The sequence below is a fragment of the Myotis yumanensis genome, unplaced genomic scaffold, assembly GCF_028538775.1.
Source record: "Myotis yumanensis isolate MYYU_CA2020_CCGP unplaced genomic scaffold, mMyoYum1.0.hap1 SCAF_6, whole genome shotgun sequence".
NCBI lineage: Eukaryota > Metazoa > Chordata > Mammalia > Chiroptera > Vespertilionidae > Myotis > Myotis yumanensis.
In genome coordinates, this window is record NW_027223757.1 from 32,523,403 (window position 1) to 32,548,492 (window position 25,090).

General features: G+C 44.1%; 1 protein-coding gene across 6 annotated transcripts in view; it reads left to right on the forward strand.

The window, feature by feature from the left end:
• SASH1 (SAM and SH3 domain containing 1) overlaps positions 1–25,090 on the forward strand; it is a 220,206-nt gene that overhangs the window by 170,470 nt on the left and 24,646 nt on the right. For 4 of the 6 annotated variants that reach the window (XM_070417871.1, XM_070417872.1, XM_070417870.1 and 1 more), the window contains 2 exons: positions 14,689–14,821; positions 19,041–19,876. In XM_070417871.1, the coding sequence (XP_070273972.1) occupies positions 14,689–14,821; positions 19,041–19,876 (969 nt within the window). Of the gene's footprint in view, positions 1–13,825; positions 14,544–14,688; positions 14,822–19,040; positions 19,877–25,090 lie in introns of those variants that run through there. The other 2 variants (XM_070417874.1, XM_070417873.1) reach the window with 2 other exon arrangements.

Genomic DNA, 25,090 nt, shown 5'->3' on the forward strand with positions numbered 1-25,090 from the left:
GTGATAAGAGAGGATTTTGATCACTTGATTAATGCTATTGATTCATCACATGTTAATTCCTCCTTAAATCCTTTGCTGTAATGACAAACCTTGGGTAACGGATGGGTTGGAGAGATGCCCAGGCCCTAGGGGGTTCGTGAGTAGGATCCTGACTGAGGGCTTCCCCAACCTAAGCTAAGGTATTAAAGTCACAGGCTGCCCATCCCTTTAGGTCCATTTGAATTTTAAGTCACCACAGTTTCCCATTATAGCAAAACTCCTATCACTAGAGACAGTCATCAGACAATGCCATTCCTTTGAAAAGCAATATTTTAACAACCAAATATGAATTCACATTATTCACAAGATAATTTCTTTAGAAATATCCCCTTCCTCTGTTCTCTGTCCCTTTTCCTTGTTGTACCAGACCACACCCTTTGATGACCTAATGTTGACTGTACGATATTACTAGTATGATGCTAACAGCATTGCCTGCTTAGTTTCTAACAGGACACTTCTTACCTGGCCCTTTTGATCCAGAGTGTAGGTGAAAGAATGTCATCTTGAATATTCTTTTATGTATACATTTGGCATTTATTTAGTACCTACTACATGCCAGTCCCTATACACAGGGAGCTTGCATTTAAGAAGAAGAGAATACAAGTGGATAGCGTGAGTGGGACCTTAATTGGGATATATCTACTAGTATGTAGTGCAATAGGTACACACAGAAAGTCCATTAAGCCCCTGGGAGGGGAGTGTGGAAGCCTCCCCAGAGAAGGTGGCTGAAACCCAGTAAGAGTTCACCAGGAGACCTGGGAGGAACGTGTGTCAGGGAGAGCAAGGATGCGGAACCTTTTTTCTGCCAAGGGCCATTGGATATCGGGCCATATACAATTATCGACTTAGAAATTAGCCTGCTATATTTGGTTAAACATTTAATTAACTCACCCCTAATGCCTTGGCAGGGCCAGACCAAATGATTTCACGGGCCTTATAGGGCCTGGGGGCCAGACATTCCCCACCCCTGTGGTAGAGGGAGCAGCAGGGTCAAAGGCCTAAGAAAAGAGCTGGGTAAATCTTAAAACTTGTGTCATAAGAGAAAATGGATTTAAATAATACTGCTTTTCTCTATACCAGTATTTTGACTTCTTTGTTCATTCTTATTAACAAATTTAATTGAAATTGGCTGTAATTGGTTCTTTTGGCCCTCTATTTTCTTATGACTGCAGTTTTAAAATATATATTCATGTTTTTTATCTTGGACTCTGAGGTCTCATTTCATTGAATTCATCTTTTTATTAAATTACTAGAGACCTGATGCACAGATTCGTGCACTGGTGGGGTCCCTCGGCCCAGCCTTCGCCCTCTTGCAATCTGGGACCCCTCAGGGATGTCAAAGAGATGGTTTAGGACTAATCCCCACAGGCCAGGCCAACGGACCCCACTGGGGCACGAATCCGTACACTAGGCCTCTAGTATGCACATAAGATCTTTGGTTAATCTCTTCCCACCCTCCCCACTTCCCCCCTTCCCTCTGAGATTCATCAGTCTGTTTCATGTTTCCATGCCTGTGTGTTGGGTGTCTGACCCCTGGTGGTCAGTGCGTGTCATAGCTACCAGTCAAACAGTCACACAGTCGCTTAGGTTTTTATATATATAGAAGATTTTATAGAGTGAAACAACTGTTAGGAATTTCTTCCTGTTCCTTGAGTTATATATATATTTTTTGTGCTAGAGAGATGGGATTAAAAGATAAGGTCTTTACGTTTTTCTGTGTTTTCTCTCTCTCTTTTTTTTCTTTCCTCCTTGCTCTAGTTTGTTTGAATAGTTGTCATGCCTTTAATGCCTGGGTGGCTTGGATCAAATTTTCTATCTGTGCCGATAAACTGAGGACTACTTTTTTACCTTTTTCCATGTTATCTGACAATAGGTTGTTTTTCTTTCTTTCAAGCTACATTGGAGGGCTTTATTTTGTGGTCCATTTATGTCTGTTACTGCTGTAGCCTCATGGAATGGGCAGGGAAAGAGGAAACCCACTGAGGTGGAGAGTGTTCCTCCTTGGGATACCTGCGCACTGCCTTCTCTCACCTAAGATTTTGCTAAATGTACTGTGTTATGTTTTAAGCTGCTTAGTTCATGGATAGGGGAACGGGTAGGGCATAGCCAGTCTGCCTTAACTCATCTCTCCAGTTCCCAGTGAATTTCTAGAGACTTTATTTCAATCAGGCTGATCCTATTGACTTTCCCCCTCTTCACTCATTACTCTGCTGAAGTCATTTTCACTGAAAAATATAAAAAAGGCCACACAGTTTTGTGCTTCTTTCCAGAGTTGAGGTTATAGGAAATAATTCTCAAGATTCCCACCTATTTGGCTATCGGAAAAGTGAGGGCCTTTTCCACTGGTCTTCAGAAATTTGTTTCTTACCTTGATCATGGAGTTTTAAAGTTTATTATATTCCCTTAAGTTCTTTTCCTTGCTTGGTGGCCCTTGGTAGAATACTTTCACTAATTTCACTAATATATATATTAGTTGATTGTGAAGGACATTCTATAGTTCAGTTTTCAGCAGTCATCACAGACCTGATAGTTTTGCCCATTAGATAACCACAAACAACCTCTCTTACTCTGATTCCTTTTCTAAGGATTCAGCCTAAATTTCGATAATTTGAAGTAAATTTGCTTATTGAAGCAATTCAGTTGAAGTAAATTTGCTTATTATTTACTCTACAAACCAAAGGAGAATTCCATTAAGGTTATAGATTGTGACTCTAGGAAGGGACATTGGCTCACCTGCCTCCACCTTCAACAGATGACTGTGCTGATCTGGTGACCTCATTGTGATGGGAGGAAAGAACTGGTGTCTGCACCTTTCCTCCCACCATGTGGCTCCATCAGTTCTCTGTATTCCTACACATCGTGTGCCTAGGCCAGGCTCTTTGGCAGTTCTGTCCAAGAAGCCATCATGCCTGATCCATAAACCAGTCAGTCTGAGATGTCGTAAAAGCAATGTGACTTTGTGAACACCACCCAATCCCATAGGAGACTTACCGCTCCTGAGATGAAAACTTGCATCAGCTCCAGCAACTGGAACCTCAAACGCCTATGTAATTGCCCTACTTGGCAATCCCCTTCTGAATCATCCCTTTTCCATAGCACGGACTATGTGAAGATCGAATGCCCTTGGGAATGAGTGGGTTTGCTGTTGTGCTGGAGTCTGACACAGTAGATTTGCTTTAGGTAACACTAAACATCCTCTTATCAGAGGCACCTCCAGAGCTGTTGACTGCCTTCCCACTTCTTTGTTACCTTAACTCACCTTTTATATGAACAACTGGGTTCTCTGACCTCTGGACAGGGTGACATAATCTCAAGCAGAGAAATCTTCCAAAGATTTACCCAGTGAAGAGAAAGTCCATTCTCTTTCCTCCACTTCCCTCCTCCTCCCCACTCCCCTTTAAGGAGAAGGAAAGACATTTGCTCTGCCCCAAGATAACTTGGAGAATTGTGGTGGGGGCTTACCTGCATTCTGAGTTTCTCTACACTTGGTTGGCTGTAGGGCTCCTGAAGTCTTATATAATCTTTCTTCTCCTCATGGGGAAAGTTACAACATTATTTGGGGGTGATTAAAAGCCATTCTTGAGTTTAAGAAATAGAGTAGAGGTTATTATGGAAGGTAGCTTTCATTTGCTGCTCCTTTGCTTTTAGAATTTTTTTTAAACAGTTTCCTAAGTGAATTAAGTGCTAAAAACTCTTTGCCTCCTAGGGGATGGTATTATTACCTCAGATTCTCCCATATTTTTTACAAATAAAAGTATCATATAATTTTCTCCTCTTTCGCCCCCTCCTCCTCCTCCTCTTCCTTCAGATCTGGTGACAACTAGTTAATTTTGAAACTGCCAGAAAAATTATTTCAGTGTTACACTACACCTCTGGGAGAAGAATGGAATCCCATTTTTTTTCCCCATATGCTGACAAAAATCTTCTCATTTCAGAGGGCAATGATGTCACCAGCTAATGAGCAAAATATTTCTCACTAAACAGATGAGTCCTTCCCTTAATCCTTTGTGAAATAAGTAAAAAAATCCCCGCAATGTGTTTCATATTTTATTACTCGGACAACTCATAAACACTTTTTAAAGTAATTCTGGCTTCTTTAAAGAGCGAGACAAATTATTTTATAAACACGAGGAATAACATTAACCTGATGGCTGTGACTGGGAGGCCCCTGCCACAGCCACTGGTGGCAGAGGGGCTGATCTTGAACATACATGCCTCCTCGGAGCCAGGATGCTGCCCCCAAGGTAGGGAGTGACCTTGAATGCATCACTTCTTGGCCTAGTGGAAGGGGATTAGGAATGTTGGAGAGATTATGAAACCCAGTTTGGAGAAGAAGGGCTTAAAGCTGTTGTTGATTGCTGTCACATGCTGTTTATAAGGCAACAGCATCAGCCCAACTCTCCTTTGTCCAGATACATAGGCATCACAGGTCAGGGAGGAGAAAGGAGTGGGGCCACAGGGCCACCTAAAGGCTGGACATCTAGGCTCACATAGGAACAAGGGAATGCCCCCACCTATGGCAAGTGCCCTTCCGCTCACCGAAGCATCTCTATTTCCCAGCCAAAGGTGAACTCTTCCACATTCCCAGTCCCCATATCTCTTTGATCCTCTCATGCATGTATCATAGTTGACTTGTATGAATCATATTTCTGAATTTCTCTTGGGCTCTCATCCCAGAGTAAAAACTTTGTAAGTTCATGTAAAGCTAACTTACACACATTTCTATACTGCATTCTTGATTCACTGTATTCATTCATTCATTCACTCATTCATTCATTTGTTTCAATTAGGAAATATTAGCACAGACAGTTACTATTTTTACTTATCTAAGTGGAAAAGAATACTATAATGTTCAGTGTTGGCAATTGTGTGGGGGAAATAGTCGCTCTTTTAATACTACTCTGACATTAAAAAAATAATACAATGCTTTTTCTGAGCAGATTGTTAATGTGTATCAAAAGGGCTCAGTGGTTGAGTGTCGACCTATGAACCAGGAGGTCATAGTTTGATTCCCCGTCAGGGCACATGCCCAGGTTGCAGGCTTATCCCCAATGGGGGGTGTGCAGGAGGCAGCTAATCAATGATTCTCTCTCATCATTGATGTTCCTATCTCTCTGAAATCAATGAAAAAATATTTAAAAAAAACCCTAAGATAATACCCATTCACTTACCCATCAATACTATAATCTAACATCTGTTCTCTAAAAAGGATGTTAGATGTCTTAGAAAATTTACTGTATATTGTTCATCAGAGCATTGTTTATAATATTGAAATATTAGAAACATGCAAATATCCAGTGGTGGGGGTATTGTTTAAATTATGGGATACTTTTGTGACTACTATTGAATTATTAATGTATTTTATTGTTGAATATTTGTTGACATAGGAAAATGTTCAAAATTCTAAAATGCAGGTTATAAAACAGTTTGAACAGTATTTATTGAGAGCTTCAGGGTTTCTCTATAGAAAACCCTTTGAGTCACACTGGCCCAGAAGGTCACAATTATAAGCAGTTTATTTCTATTTACACTGTGTTTTTATGTGAGGGAGGCTTTGGAGACCCTGATAGTGACCTTGGGAGGTGGAGCAGCTAAAGAACGTGAGGTCATTGTTTTTTGTAAAAGCAAAACAAAGTATAGAAAAACAAGAGTGTATTGTGTGTGTGTGTGTGTGTGTGTGTGTGTGTGTGTGTGTGTAAAACAAGTGGGTGGGCATAAACCTAAAATATTAGTACTTTTTCTATTTGAGCAAGGGGATAAGTGATTTCTCATTCTCTGTTTTGTGTTTCTGCATTTTCCAAATTGCCTATAATTAAATACATATCATGTGCAATGAAATATAAACAAATCTTACTAAAATACAGATATAGAAATGAATATGACACTGCTCATTGTCCTCAAGAAGTTTAGTGGAGGGCTAAGTATATTTTGTGCTAAGTCCTATGTTAAAGCCTGTGTAGATTGTTGTACAACCACACAGCCTAAGGAAAATGAGGAGGAAGGCCAGGAAGGCTTTCCAGAGCGGGTGGCATGTGGGAGTGAATCTTAAAGGATGAGTAGAAGCTCGGGAGGTGGATGGGGTGGTCAGAGATATTTCCAAAATGGGAACGTGCAAACACAAAGGCACACAGGCATGTGAGAACGTAGGTATTTGAGATGGTCAGAGGATAAGAACCAGGAGCAATAACAGGCCCTTTCCACATAGTATCTGCATAGTAGAGTTCCTGGAAAAAAGGGTAGGGCTCTGACCATGCAAAGTCATGTTTCGTGTTAAGTCCTTTGGATTTTGTCCTGAGGAACTAATGAACAATGAACAGTAGGAGTTAAGTCTGTCCTCAGCAAATTTGCACACCTACTGTGTGCTGGGTAAGCTCAAGTCCGCCATCCAATTAACAAGACCAGTCATACCCTGTCCTCAGGAATTTTGTCCCTGCTGTATCCACCTTCCCTCCACCAAGAAGCTTTCCAGAGAGGTCTGGCCAAGCCTAATCCTTCAAATATCCCATAGTATATTCTGATGCACAGCAAGGGCTGGGAGCTACGGGACCGGAGAGTTTAAACCTCATTCCACATTGATGACGCACATATGCGGTGAGGCCTTCACGGGCACTGTAAATGCCAGGAGGGGGACAGATATGCTCCCTGTCGCTGTGGACCTTCCCATCTTCTGAAAGACAAGCCTGTGTTGGGTGCCCACGTGATGGTTAAAAAGGGGTGTATGGGAGGAGTTGGCTTCTAGGGGTTCTTCCCTCCACCCTCCTCACAGAGCCTGGCTCAGTTACTGCCCAGCTTCCCGTAGATCTCACACTGATAGAGATTTCGCTACCTACCAGGCTCCGGTACTTACCTTAAAGGTCATCTTTCATCTTCTCAGGAATGCAGGATGTTTCTCTCTCTGCCTATTTGAAAAGGAGAGAAGTTAAGAAACACGTCCAAGGCACGTGCTGTTCACCAGTGGCATAAGGGGCCAGACTCTAGTTCCTAAGTCTGCTCAGAATCTACCTTTCAGACCCAACCTCAAATGTTGGCCATATCACCAGCTTTCACATGTTTTCTTTGTCTTTGCTATTTACTCAGCACCTAAAACAGCAATTTGTAAGCATTGAAACTGGTCTTGTTTGAGTTCTAATCAGTAACAGGCAGCAAGCACTTACTGAGTTCTAGTTGTCGATCATACATAGACAAGTTTTCAAACAACATACTAAGATAACTGTTATTTGACCACATTTACATGGAGGGATACCAAGACCCATAGAAGTGACGTGATTGGCTAGAGAACTTAGAAATTAAGCCCAGGTTGTTTCAGCTCCAAAGACTTTGGGCTTCCATCTTCTCTTTAACCCACTCTCATGGGGGCATCCGCATTTTCTTAGTTTTCTTCAAGTAGCAAATTCAACCAAGGACTTCTGCTGACCGTGTTAAGGAATTTGAAGCATAATGTTGCGTGCAGTGTGGTTGTCAGGCTTGGGTGAAGAAAGCCCACGTAGAGGTGGGAGGTGTAGGAGCAAACCCATGAAGTCTTGGATTCTGCCTCCGCCGTTTACCGTCTGTGAAATGAGATCGTCTGTCTAAATACTTGGCATGGTGCCTGGGAATTGGGAGCATTTGGTGTGGACGGGTGTTGGAAGAACACGTCGAGAAAGCACCTGCCACACTTGGTGGCACATGTGGGCTCTCACAGGGCAATGGGAAGGTGGCTCATGTGAAACCAGAGCGGTGTCGGTGAACGGATTTGTGAAATGGGGAACTTGGCAGAATAGGGAAGGTGTGGCGAGCCCTTGCGGGGAGAAGTAATAGGAAATCCCATAAGGGGTAGGAGGGAACATTTCTGGGGCAGAAAATTGGGGGATTCTTGCTGAAGAGTGAGAGATGCCACAGGGGCCCCAAGGAATGAGCAGGACAGGTGCCCAGGAAAAGGGGGCGAGCTCTGGCGGTCAGTGGCACAGCCTGGGATCTCCTTATGGGAAACCTGAGTGTATTTGTGTTGTGTAATGTCCTTCCAAGAGAGGGAACTTTACATAATACCTAAGGAAAGACCCACACAATGCGAGAGGCACCCGGGAGTGGGCAGCTCATGCTGTGCAGTGGGCATGTACGGCTTTCCCAAGTGAATGACTTAAACCCTGAAAATACAGACACGCCTGGCAGCCCATGACATGGAAACGTCATAGGGGTCCTCAGTCCTGTTTGCTTAGATGGCGGCGTTCTGCTTAATTGACAGCATGTGTTCGTTGCTCTCCAGCCCGCCCGAGAAAATTCAATGATCCTATTGCTCCCATTTCTAGAAAACAGGAGAACTCGGCTGCTCTGAGAGGATTGTCAGGACAATTTGGTAAGGCAGTTTTAGAAGTGACCGTGGAGGAGAAACCGTCCTACATGGACACCCGTGGTTAAAATAGAAAAAGGAGTGAGAAAGTGGCAACTCTAGGAGAAAACCAAAATCATAAGTTTTAATTCAGTAATTTCAAAAATAGCCATTGGACGGTGTCTATTTTCAATCGAGACTACTTCTCTCGGGCTGTTTAAAAGAATATCTGCGAAAGAGATCTTTTCTCAGTCCAGTCACTTGTACGGGTTGGTCCTTGTCCGGATTTGCTCAGCTTCTCGCATTCTTTTTTTCTGTCTCTGGAATTCCATAGACAGTAATTAAGGAACTGGAGGCCAGCGGGAGGTCAGGGAGCCTTCGTCAGTGAAAACAGGGATTGTTTGCCACGTACAACACTCCCTTTTTTCCTTGTGGTGAATAGAAGATTTGCTTAGAGCCGATGACTTATGCCTTTCTTACAAGTTATGCAGTTAGCGAGGAACTGGGCACTCCGCAAGCAGAAGGCAGCTAATTGAATCCAGTGTCCTCGCTTTTTTCCCCTTCGGATCCTAAACTGTGCCGGTGGAGCCTGTCTGATCGTGTAATTCCAGAGGAGCATGTTCCAGAGTTGCCTAATCCTCACTTTGAGATCAGAGTTGAGGGAAGGAGAGTGAAGACGTTCTCACAGTGGGGAGGGGGTGGGGGTGCCGGACGTGCTCCAAATTACCCTTTCAGCCTGCTCAATGCCGAAGCCGGTAAGTTCGCTGGGTGCGTTTCATGCAGAAGGGAAAATGTGCTTTCTGTCAATTCAAGGCAAAGCCCTGGATTGCTCTTGGATTATTCCTGCTTTGATGCTTTTTTCGCTTCCAAGTCCTATAGATTTGTTCTTCTCCCCTTGTTTACTTCCCTACCTTCTAACTCCGAGCATTCTCTCCTAGCCTGCTCACTCAATAACAAGGCATCGCTTTTGCAGGAGAAAAGTGCATATTATGTTGAGAACTCAGGGAGAATGCGAGGGATGGAGTGCCCAGCGGTGGGAACTCAGTTGTCAGTTGTGGAGGCTTTCAGCGGGAGGACGCCTTCAGACAGCCTTGCAGTTGCTTTTCCTAAAGCTGCGTCCGATCGGCTTCCTTCTCTTAACTTTGAAGATTAATGCCATTGATAAAGCGGACCTCGGAGGCTGAAGCATCCGTGTCTGCTTGCGCGCTGGGTTAACCAGACATGGTTGTGTGAATTTCACAGGCGAATACATTTCCAATTGCGGAAGACTTTTCAGAAATGCTTACGTATCTTATAGTGGTATGTGCTACCTCTGGGGGAGATAAGTCGACTTAGTGTGGCTGTTAATTGAGACTCTGCAAGGGGTGTTTGGAGCTGGAGAAGTGAGCTGAGTGTGTTTCTTCAGAAGGCTCGGTGGGAATCCTGTGCTCAGTGTGGTCTCAAGCTATCCCCAGAGGGTTCCGGTTGCTCCTTGCAAGGTCGTGTTAACCTGTATGACAGTCCATGACGCCTGTGCCTGCACCACTGTGCCATGCAGCTTTCGGAAAGCATTTGTTTGTCTCGTCAGAGTTGCAGGAATTGTAGTTACACGGTTCAGTGAAGTATCTGTTTACCGACCTGCAGTGACAGGCTTACATTGAACAGCGAGGGGACACTGTGAGTTTGCGCCACTACACAAATGTTTGTATCAACAGATGCTGTTAATCGTGTTCCTTTTTTTCCGATCATTTAAAATGTAGCTGTGTTATAAAAAATCCTCCACGCTGGCCCCATGTCTTTCCTATTAGAACATTGCAGATGTGTCAAGGACGCACATGTTCCAAAAGAAGCTGAGAGGGAAGGAGGCTCCACCCACCTTTGCTAGCCAAAGGGCCCCCTAGGTTCCTCATTCAGCACCCTGGCAGGCAATGGTGTACTATCTCTTTAAAGCAGCTATAGTTTTGTGCTTTGGCTTGGTCACTTTGTTATGGTTTAAAACTGTGGAGCCAGCTGTCTGCAATCTGATGTAATGTTGCCATGGAAACCAGAAATGAAACACTTAAGCATTCACCACAGAATTACTACATATAGCACTAGCCAAAGTAATTAAACATTAAGCCCTATGGGCTTTCTGTTGGAAAAATCTGCAATACAGAGGCTGGAAATCAAATGTTTGTATTCATAATATTGTAAATCCACTTTTCCACATCCTTTGGTGGGATACATTAATTGCCGTTTTCTACTAAAGGATTAGAGGTGGGGGGTTTTATGCAGATGATTGAGTTTTCACCGTCTCATTTAGAAGATGAGCAAATTAAAGTTTATTTTATTACTCTGTCCTGGGGCAGGACAGGGAAGGGGAGGAGAGACCATCTCGTGTTTGAATGTATATAAAATATATACATTTTTTTTACTGTAGTTTATTTAAAACTTGTCTTATAATAGTTCTGAATTTATTTTGGAATCAATCATTCGTATACAGTGCAGATTTTCTTCATCTTCTACTAAGTTCCTCCCGGCAGGAAGATTTCTTAATTAAAAAAAAAAAAAAAAAATTGTAGCCCTAGCCAGTTTGGTTCAGTGGATAGAGCGTCAGCCTGCAGACTGAAGAGTCCCAGGTTCGATTCCCGTCAGAGGCACATGGCCTGGTTGACGGGCTCGACCCCAGTGAGGGGCACACGGGGGCAGCCCATCAATGATTCTCTCTCATCATTGGTGCTATTTCTCTCTCTCCCTCTCCCTCCCTCTCTGGAATTAATAAAAATATATATTTTTTAAAATTGTAAATTCTCACACCCCCGTATCTGGGTATATTTTCTGAATAAAAAGACACAAAAGACACAATATGTTATTTCTAGCATTTGGGAAGTGACACATTACTTATGTAAAAGGAGAGACATGAAATGAGGAATTTAAGCTTAAAAGAAATTTAAGTTTAAAACAAATGCATGCCTTTTACAGTCTTTATTTTAAAACAGCTGGAGAGAACTTTTTAAAGGCAAATATTTCACAATTGTTTTTCCTCTGGACTCTGGAGGAAGTGAGAAGTCAACACCTCAATAAAAAACATTGTTGGGATTCATTGTCCAACTTCAGTAACTTTTAGGCTACTTAGGAGATTTTTCTATTTTAAAGAAGAAATATATATAGACTTTACTCTGTATACACACACACACACACACACACACACACACACACATATGGCTTTATTTCACATTTTTCTTCATACAGATTGTGTTGCATCTACCTTGTCTAGTATTAAAAACATGGCAATGCAAAGAAAGTTATCAGTGCCCTGGCCGGTTTGACTTGGTGGATAGAGCATCAGCCTGCGGACAGAAGGGCCTCGGGTTCGATTCCAGTCAAGGGCACATGCCCAGGTTGCAGGCTTGATCCCCAGTGGGGGCGTGCAGGAGGCAGCCAATCAATGATTCTCTCTTATCGTTGATGTTTCTGTCTCTCTCTTTCCCTTCCTCTCTGAAATCAATAAAAATATATTTAGAAAAAAGAAAGTTATTGGTTGCTTTGATTTATGTTTTGTCAGAGGCAAACACTTCTAAAATTTTCATTTTTTTAAAGAAAAATAACCATTAGTTCAAAGTTCTAAAGAGCTTCTGTTTCTTAAAAGTAGATGGGCCATGTGAAAGCAATTAAATAAGTACCTGGAATATGTTATTTTTCACCACAGTGAATCTGGGCAGAGGAAATTAGGACTGGAGGAGCAGGGGGGAGGGGGAGTGTCTTTGCCTTTAAATCTGTTGTCCTGGTTTCACTTTTTTTTTATTTCTCCCAGAAAAGTTCCCTCTGATGGCTTGTTTCCTATTTAAGATTTGTGTCTTTGTGGACTGAAGGTTTTTGTTTTCTTTCTGTATTCCATTTCTCTTTTTACTTCCCCTATCCCCTACACACACACACACACACACACACACACACACACACACACCATCACCACCACCACTCACCAGCAACCCCAAGCTAGGTGTGAGGTATATATAATACATCAGTGATTTTTATCCTCTAATGTAGCTTTCTATATCTTGATTATAAACAACCTATGCTTATTTCACTTTCAGAATTTTTTAATGTGAGGGTTATAGACATACATACCTATTCTAGGTTTGTCTGTTGGTATGTACAGAGACTTTCTATAATCTAGTGTTGATTATTCTTCTATTAGATTTGCCTGGCTTTTGAGATACATCCAGAAGGCGGAATGTTTTTACATGTTTACGTGTAATTCCATGCATTGTGGTTTTGTTCAGGTGCCAATTACCCAGAAAGAGGGTTGACCAAGTTCTCATTCCTCTGGTTGACCACTGCAACCGTTTCATTGTACATAACAATTCAGTGAAGTAAAAATGAAATTAAAACCAGACAATATCATTATAGAGTAGGAGCTATATTTATTTCCTTGTAATTGTCTTATATTTTGAGTTTTAGGCCAAATGCAGTAAGCCTAATTACCAGCATGAAATATGGCCTCCTCCCCCCAATATCTGGGGGTGCAATTTTTATTGTTTTTAATGTTTGTTTATTTATTTATTTATTTATTGTTAATCCTCACCTGAGGATATTTTTCCATTGATTTTTAGAGAGAGTGGAAGAGAGAGGGAAAGACAGAGAGAAATATAGATGTAAGAGAAACACATCGATTGGTTGTCTCCTGCACAACTAGGGCCGGGCCAGGGAGGAGCCTGCAACCGAGGTACGTACCCTTGACCAGAATCGGACCCGGGACCCTTCAGTCTGCAGTCCCACGCTCTATCCTCTGAGCCAAACTGGCTAGGGCTAATTTCTGTTCTTGATCACCAGGTAACCAGTAGTTAACCTTAATTTTGAGGTGTGTGTGCAACATTTTATCTAGGAATTTTAGGGAAATTTACCATGGATATTGATACTCTTCTCAGAAGGGAAGCCTGAGAAATACCCCTGTCTGATGACTTGTCATTGATGGGTGGTAATCATTATTCTTTAGTGGTGAATGATTTGCCTAGAGTCGTGCAGGGAGAACGTACTCGCTGGGAGCCCCAGGAAGGAGGCCAGGAACTGGGTTGTAGTGATCCCTGCCGGAGAGCCGCAGTGCTGCAGAAATATGTACAGACTCAGGACATGCACCATTTTTATACCCAAGCAATTCATATAATCTCTACCTATTTCCTCTTGAATTGTGCTGTGCTCACTCTTGGTTACCTATTTTATTATCCATAAAGTCGCGACTCATAGGTGCATTTCTTGGGGGGAAGTCTCCATATTGAACCCGTGCTCAGAGATGTGGCTTGTTTGTGTCCGGGATTTCAGTGGAGGCAGCCCTCTCCCTGCTCCTTCAGGGAATGGGCTTGAGGAAATGGAGAGAAAGCTGCTGCCAGGATGTGCAGTACCAGCTGGAGTCGCACCAGCTGCCCAGGGTGTGCCGCGCCTGCGCACTGCCAGGGCTCTGCGCTCCGGGAATGCCGAGCGGGGCCGCGCGGCAGCCCATTTCGTTGGAGACGTCTTTGGGGTTTTTTACATTTTGAACAGATAAAACAGAGGAAGCTGCGTATTGAATGTTGGAACGGACTTGGAAGCAAAACCCTCATTTGGTTCACAAGGAAAGGATTGTTTTTTGCCTGGGTCACTGCTGCGGAGAGAAATTTTTTCTTCTCTCTGTAATGTTGGATACTTGAGGGAAAACAGCTGGGCTGAGCATACTTGAATCGCTGCAAAACGGAATGGGATGCTGGGGAATATGGACTGTAGTGTATGGCTGAAAAGGTCAGCTTTTTCCCTTGTCCCTCGCGGAGGAAAGCAGGGGCTGTCCTCACGCTGGCCTGGGGAGCTCTTGGAAGGAGCTGGGAGAGGCCGGAGGGATGGCTGAGAGGTGGCAGGAGGTCCTCACGGGTGACAGAGCAGGCGGCTTTTCGCATCTCTTCCCTTTTCCTGCCCTGCTGGTTTTGATTTTCGGGGAGGACTGGAACCAGTCAACAGAATTTTGGTTTGGAGAAGTAGTTGGTGACCACGTTTAAACAGCAAGTCCTGATGGGCCAGACAGAGGAGAGCCTGGCCCAAACCACAGCAGTGAAACTGGAATTACAGGGCCAGCCTTGGAGAGAGAGTCCTGCGGAGTCCTCCCAACAGGGCACCGGCAAGTACTGGAGACAAAATGCACCACATGCCGGTCAAGGGCAAGGATGTGTGTCCTGCTGCCTAGGACCTGCTTCTCCACTCCTTAGACCTTAAGATGGTAGGTAGGTGGAGCTTCAGGAACCTGTTGGGCAGATTGGTCGGTGCCCCAGGTTCCGCTGCAGCACTGCCAGAGCGCACGCTGACTGCAAGAGCAGAGCTCCGGAGCAATTATCTGATTAACTTTTCTTTTGTTTCTTTGCCAGTCAAGAGAACAATCGGATGATGAGACCGAGGAGTCGGTGAAGTTTAAGAGGTTACACAAGCTGGTCAATTCCACTCGCAGAGTGAGAAAGAAACTAATCAGGGTGGACGAAATGAAAAAGCCCAGCACTGAAGGTAAAAAAGCAAACTCCACGCTGTCTATTCCAGAGTTAGTCACGTGGACTTCATTTTTCAGTAGAAAAAGGATAGGATTTCAAGTAGAAAATGGGTTGAGTTCTGGCAGAGAGAGAATTGGGGCTGCACGTTAGCAGGGCAGTGCTCAGCAGGTTACGGGATGAAGGGTCTGGTGTCCAGAATTTGGGGTGGGGGTGGGGGCTTAGTATTTTAAATGCTAGTACAATGATGGGAACTGGCCAGTACGCGACAATGAAATCTCACAGCGTGGCTTAGCTTTAATTTTGAGCTTATACTATTTTATATAGACTTTATTTTATAACTTCCCCTTAGTAGAAGCCTCTGCCCCCAAAAGGACAGTGGCTCTTGCCCAGCGGAGTTAGTCAAAACTTGATGTGCATCCATCTCAAACAAACATCTGGCAATTAAGGCCCTTCATATCCTTGGCGTCTCTGAGGGATGATTCGTTCTTCCTGTAAACTGTCTCAAGTCTCAGTTCAAATGGGGCTTTAAGGATCTTCTGTGCTGAGTGGATCATTGAGAGCTATACTGCTGCCTAAGCCACTTGTCCGATGAAGCAATAATGTCAAAGGCGGTGTGAGCTTGGATTTATTGGAATGAGTAGTTAACCTTTGAAGTGTAATTATGACAGTTTAAATCACAGCTGATCTGCCTCTCTTTTTGTTAGTAATGTGCATTTGCAGCATCTTATAAAATTCTCCCCGAAAGATAAAAGAATAAGATTTCCTGTTTGGAAAATGATAAGTGAATTGAAACAAACGCTGGAATGTCTTTATTTTTTAAAAGCATATTGTTGAACTGTCACACCTACCTTGTGAGGAATTTCAACTTTTTAACATGTAGATTTAAAAAGTATCATTGTAGAGGTCTTTCTTTTTTTGTACATAAATGAAAACAAGCTGTGGAGGGAACTGAATTGCCCCTTATTTATGTAGATGATGGTTTCCTGTTGTTATTATTGCTATTTTTATTTTAATTTGTTGTAATTATTTATTAGTTTAAATCCCCTAGAGTAATATTGAAGGTAGAGGGGTTACTGTGGGAGAGTGGAGTTAAAAGGGGAAAGAAAAGAGGAGAGAGGGAAAGAGATCTGCTTTATGGCCAATTTCATAAACTTCGAGTTGTAGCTAATTCCTGGGTTTCTTTTGGTGACTTTTTTGCGTGGTAATTCTTTTTACTTTTGGATGCAATGCTGCTGTTGCATTTGGATATTTTAATACCTGTCTGCAGTCATGGTTTCCCCTCATTGTGGCAGCTCCTCCTGAAATCACACGCACGTGTCCGTTAGTGCTATTAACTAGAACCCCATGGAGTTGCCATCATTGAACCTGCAGGTGGGGGTGGGGGGGGTGGGGGATGGCATTAAAAAACTCATGCACACCTGACAAAATTAAATCTCAAATGTCACAACTAGATTGGAGTCAGGCTGCCCAGACTTAATTCTGTGTCTTGGGCAGCCTGACTCTACATCCTGGTCTCCACTCTGCTGCCACGCTGCCCCTCCCCCCAGCTCTGGAGGCTTGGGAAAGCCTGCAGAGTTGCAGTCCTTCACCCAGACTCACCCTTGTAACTTGAGTTTCAAGTCCTTATCTGGGGCACGGTGACCCTAGATAATGTTAAACTGTAAGCCAGGTCAGTGCCTTTTGTCGGCCCATTTCTGTGTCTTTCTCCTCGAGCTGATACCCTCCCACCGCCTTCCCTCATTGTTCCAGCTCATCTGTAACCTGATAATGAATCACTCGCTCTTGTACAGTGCTTTTCAGCATATAGAGTACCTCCACATACCTCTTTTTATTTAATTTTATCCTCTCAGTCCCCTGGCAGTAGGTATTACAAAGCTAGGTAGGCATGATCACCAGTGAGGAACAGACTCTGAGACGGAAGTAATTGCTCAAGGTCGGGAGATGCTGAGTGGCAGAGCCAGGGCTGGAAACCAGGGCATCAATCTGTGCTCTTTCTCAGCATTAAGTCATCCTATTCTGTCAAAGTCACCTTTCCCTCTGTGTTCTGGTCTCAGCTGAATAAAATAGATAAAGGTCAGTATGTGAAGCATATCACGCCAAGTGATGACGGAGGGAGCACTTTTTTGATTGCCATTCTCTCAGTAGGATGGTTCTACTTTCAAGCCAGAGGAGAATGGGGAAGCGGTGCTCTGAACCCAAGGAACCCAGTCCAGGCTGGGATTTCAGGGCCTGGGAACGGCAGACAGAAGAGCCTGCACCACGTGAGGCCTGCCCTCAGAGCTCGGGCTGATATGGCCACTGTGCAAACCTTTGTCCCACTTCCTCCAAACCCTCCACCAGATGCTGACTTCCTGAACCAGGGAGTACAGCTACATATGTTGTGGTTGTGTGTGCCCCAGCTGGTTGTAACTCCAGTGTGACACGGAAGTATTGGGATCTCTGATGACAGCCCTAAAGACAGAGCCCAGAAAATGTTCACCCATGACTGAGTGCCAGCTCCTTAAACTACTTAGACAACCCCCCTGATTTCCCAAAGCCCCTGAGGACTGTGGGTAGATAAGGGCCTTTGCATGCCTCCGTGGGCACCTGGACTGCAGGAAAAGCCATGGTCTATGACTGGACTGCTTTTGGGGGAAGTCTGCTGGTGAGCTGCCTCAGCCACCAGGCTGTGCCTCTCTCTTGGCCATGGGGAGCAGACTACATAGAAGAGGTTGCCATTTTATTTATGGCAGCTCAGGGACCCTTGGTCTCCTTACCTGATTAGTCAGATGTCCTGAGGAAGTAGCAGGAAACATTCATGATATTCACACACTGCTTCTGGTCTAGCAAATTCCCATCAGAACCCTGGGCCCTAATGTTGAACTCTCCGGGAAGATCCGGGAATAACTCTTGAGTTGAGTGGATTTGGCCTGCAGATGAGGGAGAATTTTTGACTGGGCATAGTTTTGACTCTCCCTTTCCACCACCACCTCCTTGACTTCAGTCAGTCTAGGGTTGTGCTTAATAGCAATGGTACTTGTTTCTTTATATTTGGAACTGTAATCCCCATCCATTGGAAGAGTAAGAAACTTTTGGAATTTTAAAGGACTGCCACCAATCCACTCATTTCCCCTCCCCCCTGCAGTGAGCAGTCCTTTCCCTTTATCTCTGACATGTAACCGCACACTGGCCCCCTCCTTCCAGCTGGTATATTTAGTGCCATCCCTCTGTTCCAGGAAACTTTGTGTTTTTTCCTCTTCACAGTTCAGCTGGTGGAAAGCTGTCCTGCTCAAAAGTTTCCTTATAATTAAAGGGACACAGCCAGTTAGGGTCACTACACCCACAGTTTGACCTACTTATTTTCTCACATCTGTTCCCATCGCACACACAGGAAAGAGCTCGGTTTTCCTGCCAGCAAGTCCAGACCTTTCCACTGGGCTCCGGAGGGCTTGGCGTGGTACCTGGCTCCAGCGAAGGCTCCAGGAGCCGCCGTGTCCTTGAGATGCAGTGGGACCCGGGTGGGGCTGCTCGCAGGTCCCGGCCCTTCAGGGCCGCTGCTGCTTCTAGCAGTGCCCAGTTGATGGGACAGTCTGGCTGGGGTCGCTCGGTTCCCTAACTTCTTGTGTTTGTCCTGTCCACTGGGGACCATTTGTCAGTTGCATTTGCAAGGTACACCCCTATGTGGTGGTGTTTCCACACCTGGACTCCCTTGGCGAGTTAATCACCGAAATGGCACATGTGCCAGTAAAACATCGCCGTCTGCCACATGGCATTCACCGCAATCTGAGTATGAAAAGGCAGCCAGACTCAACAGGACAGCCTTTCAGGAGGGAAAGGGTCTGATTCCAGCTTCTGAGGATTGTTGCACTTACTGCAAGTGCTGAGGGATACCGTGGAAATGACTGGCTTAGATTTCCCAAATGGCACTTTTAATAGGTCTGTTAAAGGCGTCTGGTCTACAAAGATATTTAAAGAAGGAGAAAAAACACATCCAAAAACTTTTAACACCAAGCTTGTGTGAAGCCCTACGTTGGCACAGTTTGGTTTTCCTTTTTAACATGCTGTTATTTAAGCAGGAGCCTGGTTTATGAAGAGGGTGAGTGAGACAGGGAGGGAATCCCTGTGGTTTCACACACATGAGCTTACCTTATGCTGGGTGGGGGTGCGTCAAGAAAGGTCTGGGTCGGGGGCGGGGTGGGGGGAATGCAAAGGCATGTGTGTGCAGGCCCTGACCGTGTCTGTTGCCCCCTCTGCAGGCGGGGAGGAGCCTGTGTTTGAGAGCCCCCCGGCCCTGGATGAGCGGGCCGCCCTGTACTCTGGCGTGCACAAGAAGCCCTTCTTGTTTGATGGCTCCCCTGAGAAGCCTCCGGAAGATGACTCAGACCCTTTCACCACTTCTCCATCACCCAGCAACCTGGAAGCCTGGGCCACAGGCCGGAAGTTGGTCAAAACCTTCAGCAAAGGAGACAGCCGAGGCCTCATTAAGCCCCCCAAGAAGATGGGGACGTTCTTCTCCTACCCAGACGAAGAAAAGGCCCAGAAGGTCTCCCGCTCCCTGACCGAGGGGGAGATGAGGAAGAGCCTGGGGTCCCTGAGCCACGGGGTAAGTACCGATGGCGTGTGCTTCTGTGACGGCCACCGTCGCAGGCACCACCTGCTAGTGTCCCTGGAGGAGGTTCAGAGCGTCCGGAAGCAAATCCGCCTGAAGAAGACGGATACTAATTACTCCTGTTCCCGAGCTTTTCTCTGCCAGCGTCCCTCCAGAAAAGGAGTGCACAGCACGCCCTGTGACCTGCAGCTGCTGCGGCAGAGACCCAAAGGGGGAGGGAGCTGTGGCGTCCCCGGCAGGAGGGGGCGCGGGCGCCCCGCGGTCAGCGAGTTCAATATCACCTACGTGGTGGAGCGGAGCCTGTACAGCCACCTGAACCTGACCCAGCTAGTGCGCCCTGCCTCAGACAGGACCCTGAGCAAGGCTGAGAAGCAGGACCTGAGGCGGTGCCTGCTGGAGGAGGAGGAGGAGGCAAAGAGGAAGTGGGCCGCCACGGTCGACCGCTGTACTAAGAGGGTTCTCTTGAGAATCCACCAGAAGTCCGTGAGTCTCCCGGAGGGTCCCCAGGATGGCCTTGTCATTTCCGTGAGGTGTAGTCAAGCATTATGGCCTCTCTTCTGTGGAGCTGGGCGTCCTCCCCTCTCTTCTGCTCATAACTTCCTAACTCCAGGGCCCGTTCCATCATCATCTCAGATTTCCAGCCCTACTTCCCAGGTGTCCTCTTTCCTGATCCAGAGAAGGGCTCTCAGAGTCCCCGGGTGGGGTTTGGCCTCCTTCGAGGGTGGCTGTCTTCGTTCCCAGCCATCACGTCACTTGACCTCAAAGAAGCTGATTCAAAACAGAGGGTATTTTGCCCTTAAAAGAGAGGCTTATTGTTTTAGTTAATTAAAACAATGGCAACTAGCTCATGGAAAGATCGCCATCATCCCAATCACCAATTTGGTGATTTGGAAACGTTGTCAAGTATATTTCTTTTATCAGTAGAAACAAATGGAAAATTCTTAAATCAAAAGGGAAAAGAATTAGAGTTCTTTTTAGTTAAGTCAAGTTGGCGTTCTTAGCTTTTTAATCAAAGGAACAACTATTTTAAAATGTCCTCCACTGCTCCATTCTTCTATACATAGCAAGGAATGAAGTGCTTCTTTTCAAATAATAAAGCATTTTTCAGTTTTATTACTGAATTATTGGACTTTTGTAAAGTTTATTTTCAGGGCATGACTTATTTTGGACTTGAGACTATAGATATCCCCCCCACCCCCCGAAATTCCCACCCAATTTCTAGTTTGCACAGTAGCCCATATACAGTGCACAGACGGAGGAGGAGTTGTGGCTTCCTGGCCCTGCTGTCCCCTTGTCCTGCTTACTTCCCTTGGGACTGCCGGCTGTGTCCCCTTTTAAAGGTCTAAAGAAGTGGACTACATGGCAGCTTTTCGGGGGGCTTTCTCCAGGGTTTGTTCACATTCCTGAGTAAGGTGATCTTCCTCAGATGATTAGTGTGATTTAAATCCTTCAGTAACTTCTCCTTGTGTGTTCATGGAGGCTGGTTGGCCAGTGCCATCCCCTTAAGATGACCTTCTCCTAAAAAATCCTTAGATCCTCACCCCTTATATTTTCCAAATATTCCTGTACATGCTGACCTTCTTGCTAGGTCTAATGTTCCATCTGTTCACCTTCCTATCAGTCTTGCAAACCTTTTAATACTATTCGTGGCAACTTCTGGTTCTTTCAACATCATGGCAACAATTATCAGTGGTTCTGTTTTGTTGTAAAATAACATAATTCCTTTTCTCACTCACTCAGTTCTGACCCACAGGTATTTTGTAAAATACTTGTGGCTAACCAATCTTGGTATAATTTACTTTCTACCTCTGGAAGTGTTCTGCCCAGTTTATGGGCCTCTCTGCCATTGCACAGGACCTTGATGGACAGAGTCACCTCTTCTCTGTTAGTGGATGACTCAGCTCTGTGAGTTTAAATCATGTAATAGAATTTTTTCACATTGAGCACTTTGATCTGTTCATTGCCCCTCATATTGTTTATTGCCAGGTTAATGATCAAACTTTATCAGTTTTCCTGTCCAGAAGTTATATTTCTAAGATTAGTGCTAATTAACACTGTGGGACAGTGATTGAGTCTTCATTGACTTCGGGTGTGGACATGAGAGCAGTTTTTCCCCCTGTAAAGGTGGCACTATGTAATCTCTATTCCAAGTGTCAGCCTGAGGCTGGGTTTTTTAAGGTACTATGAACTTGAGGCAGTAATGGGCAGTATTAATACTTGTGGAAGTATATGTTCTACGCTAAATTAGAAATTTGCACATGCCTTTTATTGTAAGTATAGTTGTACAATCAGGAAAACAAAATTTTTCTAACTATCAGAGACTGTGGGGGCAAATAATGTTAAACCTCAAAAAGAGGTGTTTGTTTTGTTTTTTCCTTTTTTTAAAGACAGACAATTTCTTTGCTTGCTTTACTTAAAAAGTTCTTTCTATTCTTTTTGGCATTTATCTGCTTCATTTTATCCAAAAGTGCAGTTTCCTTTAATCTTCAACCTTGATCTTTTTTTATCTTTCAAAAACAATACCATATTTGCTTGATGAAACCTCAAGGAAATGATAATGCTTTGTATTCACTGAAAATGGTCACTTGTGTTGCTTTTTATTTGGTCATTCAATTTTTGTTTGGTGAAACAGACATGCATGACATTTTGGAATTTTGTCCATTTTAAAAATTCAACCCTACCGCCCCCCAAAAAACATGTTCTCAACTGCATGACCATTCCATTGCCCAGCTCTCCCCATCCACGAGCATCTATCTAAAGTCTTATAGTTACCTGGACATGAGAAGTATGCCCTTGACAAACCTCATTTAGGCTTCATCTGTGGAGACCACCAAAGCCGGAGATTTCACTGTTCTCTCTAAAGCTCTTTTCTCTGTTGAAGGGGTGGTGATGCTTTGAGATCTACTTGCTGTTACTGAGAGAGTAGAGATGAGTTCAAGCAGCGTTCGTTGTTCCAGTTTTTGTGCTTCCACAATGATACAGAGGAACCTTTCCCAGATATCAGCATATCACAGGGCGAGGGTTAGTTGGTGCTTCAAAAAGCCAGTTCACTCTTGGAGCTTTTTATTTTAGAAATAAATGCATACAGCAGGCATGCGAGGATATAAACGAGCTTCTGATTTATTGCAGCTATATCTCCACATAAGTGCTTTGTCAGTTAGTTCCCATGCATCAGAAATAGCGTGCTGGGCTCCAGCGTTGCTGTTGAAGCTGGAATGCAAAGCAGGGAAGTGCCGAGCCATAAACCGAGCAGGCATCTGGGTGCCATGCTGTGTCTGTGAGCCCTGACTCACAGGAAACGAGCCACAATCAAATGATTGTCTTGACAAAAATGAGAAAATCTATTGGGCATTATAAACTAGAAAGGGAAGTTAATATTAAAAATTAGCCTGGAGAGGTGTTCCTAACACCACTCTCCAGATGAGGGGATTTGGTGTTTTTGCATAAAAAGGTTTCTGTTTTTATAGAATAAATAGAGGCCTAGTTAAGTTGGTTATAAGGGAAGTCAGATTGTCCATCGATACTTAATATAAAATAAAAATAATGTTCACTGGATGTCATGTCTGTGGTAGGTCCTTTAAAACAGCAACAACAGCTGTGGTGAAGGAGAACGGTTGTGACATCCCGAATGTTGGTGACCCCGAAATGCCTCCCATGACACCTGCATCTCCTGGCCTCCCTCCTGCCACACCTGCTGTCTCTCTTTTTGACCCGTTCCTGGGATGCTCTGATTTTACAGTTGAAGCTCCCAGAATATATGGCATAGAACTAAGTTCTAGTCTTTCATTTGCATATTTAGAATGTTGCCTGAGCCTAAGCTTCAATATAACAATTGTTGGGACAAGGCACATTTCTCAGTGTAGTCCTAGAGCAGTGATGGCGAACCTATGACACGCGTGTCAGAGGTGACACGCAAACTCATTTTTTTGGTTGATTTTTCTTTGTTAAATGGCATTTAAATGTATAAAATAAATATCAAAAATATAAATCTTTGTTTTACTGTGGTTGCAAATATCAAAACATTTCTATATGTGACACGGCACCAGAGTTAAGTTAGGGTTTTTCAAAATGCTGACACGCCGAGCTCAAAAGGTTCGCCATCACTGGCCTAGAGAGAAGTAATGCCAGAAACCAACATTCTTAGAGACCCCTGCTTTGTGTCAGATAGTGTGCTAGAGGTCTTCAAATATATGCTACAGGTAGTATTTCACAGATGAAGAAACCAGAGCTCAGAGAGTTGAAGTATTTTACCGATGGTCACACAGCAAAAAAGTGGCAGAACCAGGATTTGGATCCACATCCGTGTGATTCCAAAAACCTAAGCATTTTCCTTCTGGATGTTTCTTTATCAATTCACTTAATTAATATATGTCTAAAGTACATTTATTTTATGTATTTATTTTTTAGATATATTTTTATTGATTTCAGAGAGGAAGGGAGGGGGGGGAGAGAGAGAGAGAAACATCAGTCATAAGAGAGAATCATTGATCGGCTGCCTCCTGCATGCCCACTACTTGAGATCAAGCCTGCAACCTGGGCATGTGCCCTTGACCGGGTTCAAACCCGGGACCCTTCAGTCCACAGGCTGATGCTCTATCCACTGAGCCAAACCAGCAAGGGCTAGTACATTTATTTTAAATAACCAGTGTCTATAATATACATTGTGCTGTGTGTTCATTTTTTCTATTTAATATCTATTAACTAGAGTTCACTGAGAAACAGATTGTACAAATTATGGAGCCCAAATCCGCTATTCAACTTTTATTACCAGTTGCTTAAAAACAAGAAAATCAGTTGTAAGAAGAATTAGTGAGCTTTAAGTTTCTCTTTTCTCTTACAGATTTTTTTTTTTGATGCGGGGAGGGGGCATGGAAATGGTCCTTGAGTAGCTTTTGCTAGAAAAACAAAAGGAAAATTCAAACCAAGTATGGAAATATAAAAATCACTGAAATATATGCAGTTCCGTAAAGTTTGAAACCAACTGAAAGAACATTCAAGTTTTTATTCTTCATAACATTGCTGTCTAATTCCCCATTAAATTAGAGTGCCGTCAAAGACAGTCACTGAATCAACTTTTTTCTTCCTCGGCAAATGTGGCATCTTTCTACACTCAGAAAAAAAAGGAGTCATAATTGATGGAGTTGCTCAGTTAGATGGGAAAGTTACCAGCATCTTTGGCTAGGTCAGGAAAGCAATGAGTGAGTAACCCTCTTGGCCTGATTGGACTACTGTAAACATAACCTGGTTTCCCCCTTCTTAGCGATTTAAAACTAAACAAAAGAGTCTGTTAGGAAAGCCTGCTGTCAGGGGCAGAGCCATAGGGTTTTGGACCTGAGTTTCCAAGACCCCTCTGAGCACATGGATTCCCTCATTGTCACTACTGTATGCGGCTGATGTTAAGGGGGCTGGGAGGGGAAGTCTGTTGCTAAGAGACAGGGAAACATGAATGGTTTTTGGTTATGAGTTTTTTAACCAGCGGGTTTTGCATGTGTAGGGGATTCTGGACCTCTGGTGTAGGCACAGTTCCAGTGGCAAGTTTCCTTGTAACATGAATCATGTATTTTTTTCCTCATCATTTCTCGTCCTACTTCCATCCTGTATCGTATTTGTGATTCGGTGACGTCCTGCCAGTGGGGAATGCGTTGGGTTGGTGCACTGCTGGCCGGCTGCAGCCTAACTGTCCTGCCCTCCCCTTTC